Raw genomic sequence first — 11,595 nt, forward strand, 5'->3', positions numbered from 1 at the left:
AGCAGAGTATGGATGACGACCACAGACTATTCTAGACTGTCCTGTGGAACACTAGCAGGCTCATTACCGGTAGGTGTTGTGAACGACGTGCTCACCGGTGTACTCTATCCCCCACATGATTGCCTTTAGGATATTTATTGTTGAGGAAGCCCCTCTACAGTAATGTCCGTCCCGATGAAAATCCTGAATTAGGTTCCTTATAATAGAAGTTATTTTAGGGACGTAAAGTGAGGATAACGGGAATGGGTAATCGGGTTTATTGTGGATTGTTGTAATTAAATATAATTATTGTGGGTTTGAAAACCCTATATGCTCACCAGGCTCCCAAGCCTGACCCACTCAGTTTATTTGCATTACAGGAAGTGGCGCAAGAGCTTAAGATGGGGGAATCATCAAGTTGTTTTTGTTTACAAGTCTGTATATGTATATATTGGTTGAATGACTTGTAATGTTATCGTTTATGCTTTATGATCTGTATCGGAACATGACATCCCGACTTTTGATTATGAAATGAAATTATATTTCTTTATGAAATGTTTTGATAAATATCTATTTTATCATGTTTTGTTTTTGGGAACAAATTTCGCATCTCTTTTAAAATTAAAAGGATTTACTCTGAAAATGTTTAAAAAGCATAAATGAAATCGGTCTTTTCTGGCCGAGTTTTTGGGGATGTCACAGATCGATCATACAGTTGAGAAAACATTGATAGATAGAAGCGTAGATCGAATGGCAAACAGTTTGGAACTCATTTCAGAATACGGAGCTTCTACATCACATAGGTTGGATTAATTTTTTAGAAGTGTAAAATATTGATCAACTAACCACACATCTGATCGTGTGTGTTGATATTGTATATATATTGGAAGATTACAATAATAAGATCCTATAATGTAGGACGTATAATATACAAATATACATTAAATAATAAATGACATAATTATCTAATATCCCCCCTCAAGCGAATGGGTGGTAGACCAAGACGAAGCATTGCTCGAAAATGTTCAAATTGAGCACGCGGAAGACTTTTGGTGAAGATATCTACCACCTGAAGCTTGGTTGAAACGAACTTGGTATAGAGCTTGCCAGAAGTAACAAGTTCTCTAATAAAGTAGTAGTCAAGATCAATGTGTTTGGCATGCTTGTGAGCAACCGGGTTCTGTGTCATAAACAACGCACTTTTGTTGTCACAAAGAAGAGTGGGATGAGCAGAAGGTAACACATGAAGCTCACGAAGTAGATGGATGATCCAAAAAATTTCAGCTGCCGTGTTTGCCATTGCCCGATACCCCGATTCACAACTTGATCGAGAAACATTGGTTGTTTCTTGGCACTCCATGAAACTAAGTTACCACCCAAGAAGATTGAATAACCATATGTAGACCGACGGGTTTCAAGACAATGTGCCCAATCAGCATCAGAGTAACCGAGAATGTTGTGTATTTGAGGTTTACGAAAAATAAGCCCATACGAGATCGTGCCTTTAACATAGCAGAGTATCCGCTTGATGAATTGAAAATGAGCATCAGTAAGGGCATGGAGGTATTGACTTACTTGATTGACAGCATATGAGAGATCAGGTCTAGTAATGGTTAAGTACTGAAGCGCACCTACAAGAGAGCGATAGAGCGTTGGATCAGAGAACGATGGCCCATCAGGTGTAAAGGTTTCATGGGTAACCAAAGGAGTTGAGACTGGTTTACACTCAAGTAAGTCGACATGAGTCAAGACGTCTTTGGCATATTTAGATTGACTGAGAAAAAGTCCATCATCAGTATAGCTCACTTCTAAGCCGAGGAAGTAACTAAGATCACCAAGATCTTTGATATCAAATTCATTGTGTAACCGAGTAGTAAAGGAAGTAATGACTGAATCCTTATTACCAGTAAGAATGAGATTGTCCACATACACCAGGAGATACATGATGCATGAATCTTGAGCAAACACAAATAAGGAGGTTTCTGCACGACTGCAAGTAAAACCATTTGAAAGTAAGAATGAGTTGAGGCGTTGAAACCAAGCACGAGGTGCTTGTTTCAAACCGTAAAAGGCCTTAGAGAGCTTGCAAACGTGGGTGGGAAAGTTAGAATCTGCTTAGCCGGGTGGTTGTTCCATGTAGACAATTTCTGTAAGATGTCCATGGAGAAAAACATTTTTTACATCTAATTGATGCAACCGCCATCGATGCAAGACAACAAGAGAATGAACTATGTGGACAGTTGAGGGCTTAACAACAGGGTTGAACGTATGTGAGTGCTCAAGGCCAGGTATCTGACTGAAACCTTGAGCAACAAGGTGAGCATTGAAATATTCAATAGAGCCATCCGAGTTGTATTTGGTGAGATAAACCCATTTAGAGCCAACAACATTTGAGTTAGTTGGACGAGGAACTAGAACCCAAGTGTTGTTTGTGCGTAACGCCTCCATTTCTTCATGTATAGCGGCCATCCAACGAGGATCTTTTGCAGCAGATTTATAACCTTTTGGTTGAGTGGAGGACAAGAGAGATGCATGTAAGGCATGATGCTCAAGAGATGAAAAATCTGCTATATGGCGTTGTTTAAATATTCCGTCCTTGGAGCGAGTTTGCATCAGATGAGTAGATGGTAAGGGGACGGGTGGATCGTTAAAAGGATCGTTGGTAGGAGAAGGGTGGGGGCTGTTCACTGGATCCTTAATTGAAGAGTCATGCATATCATTGTCGGAATGAACATCATGATCATGATCATCATGAGTAGTACCAGTAGGCATAGATGGCTGTTGTGGCAAAGATGGATCAAGTACACATAACTAACAAGAAGTTGGACTACTGGTAGTGGGCTTGAAAAGCCTAGTGGACTCCATAGGCTATGAAATGGAAGAAGTGTGATCTAACTTATCCGATGATGAAGTAGATGTACCAGGTCCATCTTCTAGAAACGAAGATAATTCAAACTTTGACAAATCTTGATCGGTGATAGAAGTGCTAAGAGGATAAACAGCCTCATTAAAGCGTGCATGTCGAGTAATGTAGATACGAGAGGTTTCTGGATCGAGACACTTGTAGCCCTTATATTAGGAGTGATAATCAATAAAAATGCATGAAATACTTCGAGGAGCAAGTTTGTGCGGCGAATAATCTAGAATATATGGCTAAACAAGGCAGCCAAAAGTGCGAAAATTGCCATAATTTGGTGATCGTGAGTGAAGTAACTCAAAAGGAGACCGATTGTCAAGGACTTTGGTAGGCATGCGATTGATAATAAATGCCGTTGCACTGAAAGCATCAACCCAATAAGAAGCTAGGACACGAGCACGAACTGTATTATTAACAAATTCAGTACCTCCATCACTCTGAAATACTTTAATTTTTCTGGAGAATTGAGTTTACATAAGCTTGATAAATGTTGGTAAAATAGCATAGAAACCGGATTTTGCCTTCAAAGGATAGAACCATGTGAACCGTGAATGATCATCTACAAAAATGACATAATATCAATAGTCATCGGATAAAGCCGGAGTTGGTCCCCATAAGTCACAATTTATTAAATCTAAAGGATGCAATGAACGTTTAGGATTTAATTCAAAAGATAATCTTTGACTTTTAGAAAGTTGGCAAGGTTGGCAAACAGTAGGTTTTGGAAACAAAGAAGTAACATGTAAAAAAACCCTGTTTATGTAAACTAGAAATCATGTCAAAAGAAATATGTCCTAAACGACTATGCCATTTTAAAAGAAGCTTTATTAAAAACACCGAAACCCACCATCAATGCTGTGGGACCATCTCTTAGAACATATAATCCATCTTCACATCGTCCTTGAGCTATCACCTGCTTTCTTTTCCTATACTGAATATGAAAGAAAGGTTGAGAAAAAAGGACATCAACCGGGTGATCCATGGTGAGTTTACTGATGGATAGTAGGTTCTTGGTTAAACTAGGAATAACCAAGATATCATGTAATGACAAATTTTTAGCAACCATAGAAGTACCCATATGAGTAACATAAAGTTTATTTCCATTACCAAAAACAACATGCATATTACCCGAATATGGAGCCGATGGATTGACATTATTTATGGAAGAAGTCATGTGTGAATAGGGATGTCAATGGGGGCAAACGGGGCGGGGATTGCATCCCCCGCCCCCACCCCCGAAATTTTCCTGTTCCCCCGCCCCCGCCCCTGCCCCCCAAATCTCTAGCCTCCCCATCCCCGCCCCCGCCCCCGAATCCTTGGATTACCCCCGCCCCCACCCCCGTTTGGGTTGACTTTTTTTGGGCGAACGAAGGTGTTATTTAGGCTAAAAGAAGTTATTTTTTGAGCTAAAAGAAACCATTTTGGATAAAAATAGTTATTTATAGCATAAGTGTATATATTTAAAATAAAAATATTATAACATCTTTAAAATGTTATACTATAAACTTAAAAACATGATATTTAATTGAATTTTTGAAGTTCAAAATCATTGCTATTATTTATTATATTTTTATAATGAATATATATATATATATATTAATATAAATAATATATTAACGGGGTCCCCATTGGGGGTTCAGGACGGGACTACCCACCCCCGCCCCTGCCCCCGAAACTAAAACGGGGGTTAACATTGCCCCCGACCCTGTCCCCGATTTTTTAAACAAATATTTCCCATTCGGGATCGGGGCCCCACGGGTTCGGGGTCCCACGGGACTTTTTGACATCCCTATGTGTGAAGTTGCTCCCCGAATCAACATACCAATCCGGATGACCTTGGTTCACATGACACTGGGAATGAAAAGCCTAGGCCAAATTTGCATCTGATGGGATGGCAGAGTTGGTTGCATAAGTGTGAAGACTTGGACAAGAGGAGGCATAATGCCCATTTGTACGACACAGTTGACAATGAGGAGGACGTCTGCCCCCACGTCCTCTTCCTCCACCACGAGATCCACCACGAGAATAGTTTGATGACCTTCCTTTATTATTATTAGAATGAGACTCAGAGATAAACGCAACAGTAGGGGCGGCGGAACCATGCATAGATTGTAGGAAAAGCTCATGATTTTCTGCCTGGGACAATAAATCTCGAAAAGATGGAGATGGCCTGGAAGTTCGAATGGCTATAAAGAAGGTCTCCAATGAAGAGCCAAGGCCACAAAGAAACCAGTGGATCTTGTCCATATCATCAATAGGTTGGCCGATTGCAGCCAATTGATCACATACAGTTTTAAACTTTTGTCCATACTCAGATATTGTATTGGTACCTTTTTGCATCTATCGAAGGCTGTCACGAAGGGAGTGGATTCTTTCAATAGAGGACCTGTTGTAGGCAGCCTCCAAAGTGGTCCAGATAGATCGAGAATCAGGAAGACCAAGAACTTCAACGTCGACTTCTTCAGTTAGAGAGGAGTTGAGGAGAATGACCATCTTCTGATAGAGATCAACCCAAGAGGCATACACTTGATTTGGGACAGATTTACTGTCAACTTCAACGGTCTTTGGAGGTGGAAGAGAGGTGTCGTCAACATGGGGCATGAGCTTCTGATAAGAGAGTAAAGGAAGCATTTGATTTCTCCACAGTAGGTAATTAGTAGAGCTTAATTTGATGGGGATCATATGAAGTATGGTATTCATTGGAAAAGTATTATCAGCAGAGGTAGACATGATTAGGTTTCAGGAGAAGAATAGGGTTAGAGACAAAGAAAAACAAGAGGAGGGTAGCGTGAGTGTTAGGCTGATACCATGTAAAATATTGATCAGTTAACCACACATCTGATCGTGTGTGTTGATATTGTATATATATATTGGAAGATTACAATAATAAGATCCTATAATGTAGGATTTATAATATAAAAATATACATTAAATAATATATGACATAATTATCTAATAAGAAGAACTCGATAACATAAGCCCTCCTTCCTCGTTCTGAAACCTGCAACTCAAAACCCCTACATCGATTTCAGATATATTTTTTTATTTTTGTAATTCTTTCTAACTCTATTAAGCAAAGTTACTGAAATGATCTGAATCAATTTCTATGTATGTTAATTTGTTACTATTATAGTGAATGGATGTTGTGTATGTTTATTTTAATGAAAGATTTTGGGTTTTTGGAAGGAGAAAAGATGATGAAAAGGGGGAAGAAGATAAAGAACAAAGTCATAAGTGTTTTGGCTGTAAAATCCATGGTTGTATGAGAGAGAGAGAGAGAGAGAGAGAGAGAGAGAGAGAGAGAGAGAGAGAGACCCTTTATATATTAAATAATTATATTATATGTTTTTTTTTTAAATAACGAAAAACATCATAAATGGTCCCTGTGGTAATGATATGACGTAAATGTCATTCACTTAACGGTGTAAGGAATAAGGACCAAACATTAAATATTTTCAAAGCACAAGGACCATCTATAAAAAATTTTAAACTGAAGAACTAAACTTCAGATATTAAAAAAACACACGGACCATTTATGATGTTTTTTCTTAATTTAAACTTGTTTCAAGCTTTTTTTTATCCATCATAATCCATTTAATTGCCACTGCATTTCCATGGGGTAGGCAATTAGTTTAATAGGTTCGATGATTAAAAACGGTAACATTTTCTTGTCAAGTTCCCATTCAATGTTACGTTGGTCATCTCTCATTGGTTTAGGTTACGTTTGCTGAACTTGAAAGCTATAAATCAATTCTCTTTGAGTCCCTTCATACAATTCATCAAGATCCTAGATATCAGCCATGTCATGTTTCCACAAAGTTTTTATGATCATAGTGTTTCATAGTGTTATCTTACCAACATGGGTAGTTGGAAAACAACAAGTGCCATGTTACTTCATTTTTGGAGACTCCTTAGTTGACAACGGCAACAACAACCATTTGGTCACCTTTGCCAAAGCCATTTACCTTCCTCATGGCATTGATTTCAGTTCTGGGCCAACCGGAAGGTTTTGCAATGGGCGAACCTTTGCTGATTTCATGGGTTTTTCTCTGGCTTCATTTTTCCTTTTATTATAACTTACATGTATCTGGGCCTAATCTGATACATTTTCCACGTATTTGCAGCTGAACATTTAGGTTTTAATAGTCGCATTCCTCCATTTGCTCTTTCAAATGGGTCGGATATACTACTAGGACTAAATTACGCATCAGCAGCAGCAGGAATTCGCAGTGAAACTGGCCACCATCTGGTGATTTTCATACAAATGTGACACTAATTAAGTCACTAATTAATAATAGTTGCTGGCATATATCATTTTAAACGTACAACATATTGGAAATTTAATGAAAATCTATTGTGCCTTACAGGGCGATCGCATAACATTTGATCAACAACTGAAAAATCACGAAATGACAGTGTCGAGTATCAGAGAGATTCTAGGGGAGCCTGGGTTGGCATCACAATACCTAAAGAAGTGTCTCTATCATGTTGGATTCGGCAGCAATGATTACCTTAACAACTATTTTATACCAGCAGTGTATGAAACAAGCAGCATGTTTACAGTTGAGAAATTCACACAAGTCCTTATTCAACAATATCGTAGACAAATATTGGTGAGTTCTTACATATGCCTCCGCTCTTGCTACCTTTTTTCTTGATTTTGGCAACATATACCCACGCCATAAATTAAATAAACCAGGCACTTGGATTTTTTTATGGGGTCTTTGAGATTGCTTTTTAGACTATTTTTGTTGATATAAGCACTTTTAAGCTTTGAATAACTTGTTTCACTCTTATATATTATAGCTTATTTGCTACTAGCATGATTTATAAGTACATGGTGCCTTAATATTCCAGGATCATCAGTTCATAAGACTACCTCCTTTAATGACCAAACTAAGTTAGGTCATCAATAAAAAACATACTTTAATTAAAAAGAAAACAAAAAAGGAAAACCGTGAACTACCAAAAGCTTTTCTAGACGGCATACCCACCACATCAAGTACAATGTTACCGCCATATGGACCTCTTCTATTTGGTTCATAATTAATTAGTTTTTAGCGAAAGCTTTAATTTATAAATCCTACTTTATTTTTTTTAATAGAAACAATATATATATATATATATATATATATATATATATATATATATATATATATATATTAAAATGCCTACAAGAATTTCTTTATAAATAAAGACCAATATTGATGTATTTGTAAAAGAATAAAATTTTGGTATATATCTATTGAAAGGGAAAAATTGGTTTGGTGAGTTGTGTAGTGGAAGAGATAGAATCTAGTTTTTAATAGATTGTTCAGTTTGATTGTGAAAAGACCTTCATACACAAGAAATGATTGATGTAGTATTAGCATACATGACCCTTGCAGTAAAAAATGTAAGCTAATTAATGCTTTTTAATTGTCTATATCTTAGACATTATACAGTTATGGAGCGAGGAAAGTATCTTTAAATGGCTTGGGTCCTGTCGGTTGCACCCCATATGAATTGTCACGTCACTCTACGAATGAATCATGTGTAGAATACATAAATACAGCGGTTCAACTATTCAATCACAATCTCAAATTACTTGTTGATGAGCTCAACAACGATACCAGTCTACAAGATGCAAAATTTATCTACTTGAACTTCTATGATATGAGTATGGAAGTCATTCGACAACCTTCAGCTTTTGGTAAATATTTTTTGTCTTGCTTCTTCGTTCAGATTTATTTCCATGGCAGTTTCATTGTTATAATATATAATTAATACAATTATACATAACTACTACTTTTATAAATAAGGACTCATTTTCTTTACATTGGTATAGGATTTACCGTAGCGAATAGTGGATGTTGTGGAACAGGGTTGAACAATGGTGCTCTTACATGTCTACCATTCGAAGTTCCATGTTTGAACAGGAGCGAATATTTCTTTTGGGATGCATATCATACTACTGAAGCCGCAAACAGAATTGCCTCCAAAAGGTCGTATCTTGCAATTAATAATGTTGATGTTTATCCCATTGACATTTATCACTTGGTTCAACTCTAGTTGTGGTTTGCATTGTAATTGGTTTACAATGCTACCTAATAAACCAAAATCATTTGCCATTTGTCATCATCCTCCTCTTCTTTTATTCATCCTCCTTTTCTTTTAATTATTATGGCATATGTCATTTTATGATAAGTTTAAATTAAATTATATTCATGTGTAATTTTATGATTTTTTTAATTTTATTAAATTTCATATATAGTACTTAAATGTAATAATAAATTTATATCCAATTTATTAATACAACTTTCTTTATAATTTTTAAATTTCTAAATTGAATCTAATTATTTTAGTTGTTTATTTATTTTAATTATTTGTTTAAATTTAAAAGATAAATAAACACTTAATCTTTAATGATTAAATATTTTTCTTTTTCTCTTTTAAATTTAAATTTTCTATATTGTTAGATCTTCATGTTTGTATATCTTTTTTTTAGATAAATTCATGTAATATATGAGTTTCACAACTAATTGACAATTAACTAAAATTTTGATATCTAATAATAGTTATTGATAAAGTTTATCTGCTTAACTTTGTCAATTGTCATCATTTAATGCCTAATCTGTAGTAGTTACATCATTTTGAAACCCCAAGGCTCTTAAATAGAATAAATGAAAACAATTAGAGCTGAACAAATATATGACTTAAGCTAACCCCAATGTGATTCAAAGAAGAAATATTATTTATTTCTTCTTATTAACTCTTTTATAGCGGAAAATCTAAACTAAAAATATGTGAACAAATGAAGTTCTCTTTGTTATTTTCTTTCCGCATCACTAAAAAGGGTTAGCTATTTATTTCTTCTTAACCCCTTTCTACATTATACATGTCTATTTACACTATAGTAGTACAACTCAATAGTATGAGTTATTATTATTATTATTATTATTATTATTATTATTATTATTATTATTATTATTATTTTACTATTTTACTTTTTTGTGCAGTGGCACAACAAAAAACATTACTTTTAGCGACGACATGTCGTCGCTAGGGTCCTTGCTATTACCTTGTAGCTAATAATTCAATTGTCGTCGCAATTAGTGTCATCTCTAATAGGTGTCGTCTCTAAAAGCCTTGGAAGTCGTATTACCATCATCTCTATTGATATTTCGGCCATCGGTCGGAGTTTTTTCTGGCAAGAATTCTTGGGGCAGTCATCGTTGCAATTGGTTCATTTCGTCATTAAAGTTGTCTCCGCTAATGTTTTCTTTATTTAAAACAATTTATATTTGATATTAGTTTATATATTATAAAATGTAGATTTTATAAGAATACAGAAATTAATATGTGAACAAATGAAGTTCTCTTTGTTATTTTGTTTATTCATCACTAAAAAGGGTTTGTTATTTATTTCTTCTTAACCCTTTCTACATTATACATGTCTATTTATACTACACTAGTACAAAAAGTATTTAATAGTGAGATGAGTTATTATTATTTTATTTTATTTTTTTTGTGTACTGGCACAACAGAAAACATTACCTATAGCGACGACAAAAAACGTCGCACTTAATGCCTAAAGTCGTCGCTAATATCTTTAGCAACGACATTTCGTCGCTAAAGGGTCCTCGCTATGATATCATTTTCTTTTGTGTTTGTTGCCTCAATTTTTAGAAGTTACGCTAATAGTGGCTCATAGTTCTACAAAGAATAATGTTGTGGATCATAAACATGCTAGTTCTACCTTGGTAATTGCAAATAAATTAAGTTAAATTTTTGAAAAAACATTTTAGCTTTTTGGTGAAACTTTATATATTTATAAGTTGGATAAGCCATGGCAAAACATCGTTTCACCAAGCAGTTTGTGAAAGCAAGAGATGTATATATAGAATTATAATATCAGTAAGCGAATACACGCGCGTTGCGCGAAAATAGAATTATATAGTTAAAATAATAACTTTTACCAAATTATTATTTAATATTTCTACTTTGAAACAAAATGTTCGTAGTAAAGCAAACATATAGTTAACATATTAGTTTTATTAAACATTATAGTTTAATTTTTAAATCATTGTGATATATACAATTATTTGATAATTTTATAAACCGTTTAAAATTGTATAAATTATATATCAAATGAATGATAATATAACGGGTAACAAAATGTATGAACAAAAATATGAACTGCAACTTTTAGTAACATAAAAATAGAAAAACATCTATTATAACATTTGTATTAAAAAAGATATATATATACAACGAATAATAAAAAATATGAAAAATAAACACTATAACTTTTAATAACATAAAAAAACTAAAATATCTATTATAACATTTATATTAGCTCTTCATATTTAAATCATAAATCTCTTCAAATACATTAATGTTTTTAATGAGCAAGATTTTACAACTTTATAAAAGAAAGAAAAATAAAAAGTTATTAGTGATTACTAATTAATAATCATAAGTTAAAAACTTTTGAGTTGTAACTAATAAATATACATAAATTAGAAAACTTTTGAGTTGTAGTATGAGTTTCAAATAAAGGCGGTACTTGGAAATGTATATTTATTATTATTATTATTATTATTATTATTATTAATATTATTATTATTATTATTATTATTATTATTATTATACTCTTCTAAATAATTGGTTTTGATTCATCATTTTAATCCTTTCAATTATTAAATATAAAGATATTT

General features: G+C 34.2%; 1 protein-coding gene across 1 annotated transcript; it reads left to right on the forward strand.

The window, feature by feature from the left end:
* The first annotated feature begins 6,570 nt into the window (after positions 1-6,570).
* On the forward strand, positions 6,571-9,089 carry LOC145100196 (GDSL esterase/lipase At1g29670-like). Its single transcript, XM_079037567.1, has 5 exons — positions 6,571-6,937; positions 7,021-7,145; positions 7,264-7,509; positions 8,330-8,588; positions 8,724-9,089. Exons 1-5 carry the CDS (start codon positions 6,697-6,699, stop codon positions 8,945-8,947), a joined length of 1,095 nt encoding a protein of 364 aa, XP_078893693.1. The 5' UTR covers positions 6,571-6,696; the 3' UTR covers positions 8,948-9,089.
* The last annotated feature ends 2,506 nt before the right edge of the window (positions 9,090-11,595 follow it).

This window comes from Lactuca serriola, chromosome 4 (genome assembly GCF_051521515.1).
Source record: "Lactuca serriola cultivar US96UC23 chromosome 4, Lser_US96UC23_V15, whole genome shotgun sequence".
Taxonomy (NCBI): Eukaryota; Viridiplantae; Streptophyta; class Magnoliopsida; order Asterales; family Asteraceae; genus Lactuca; species Lactuca serriola.

Excerpts from the sequence above, each read along its gene's own strand:
- LOC145100196 (XM_079037567.1), top strand. The coding sequence starts at position 6,697 with ATGTCATGTTTCCACAAAGTTTTTATGATCATAGTGTTTCATAGTGTT. Across the intron at positions 6,938-7,020 it reads AACCTTTGCTGATTTCATGG|CTGAACATTTAGGTTTTAAT; the intron begins GTTTTTCTCTGG and ends ACGTATTTGCAG. Across the intron at positions 8,589-8,723 it reads TCGACAACCTTCAGCTTTTG|GATTTACCGTAGCGAATAGT; the intron begins GTAAATATTTTT and ends ACATTGGTATAG.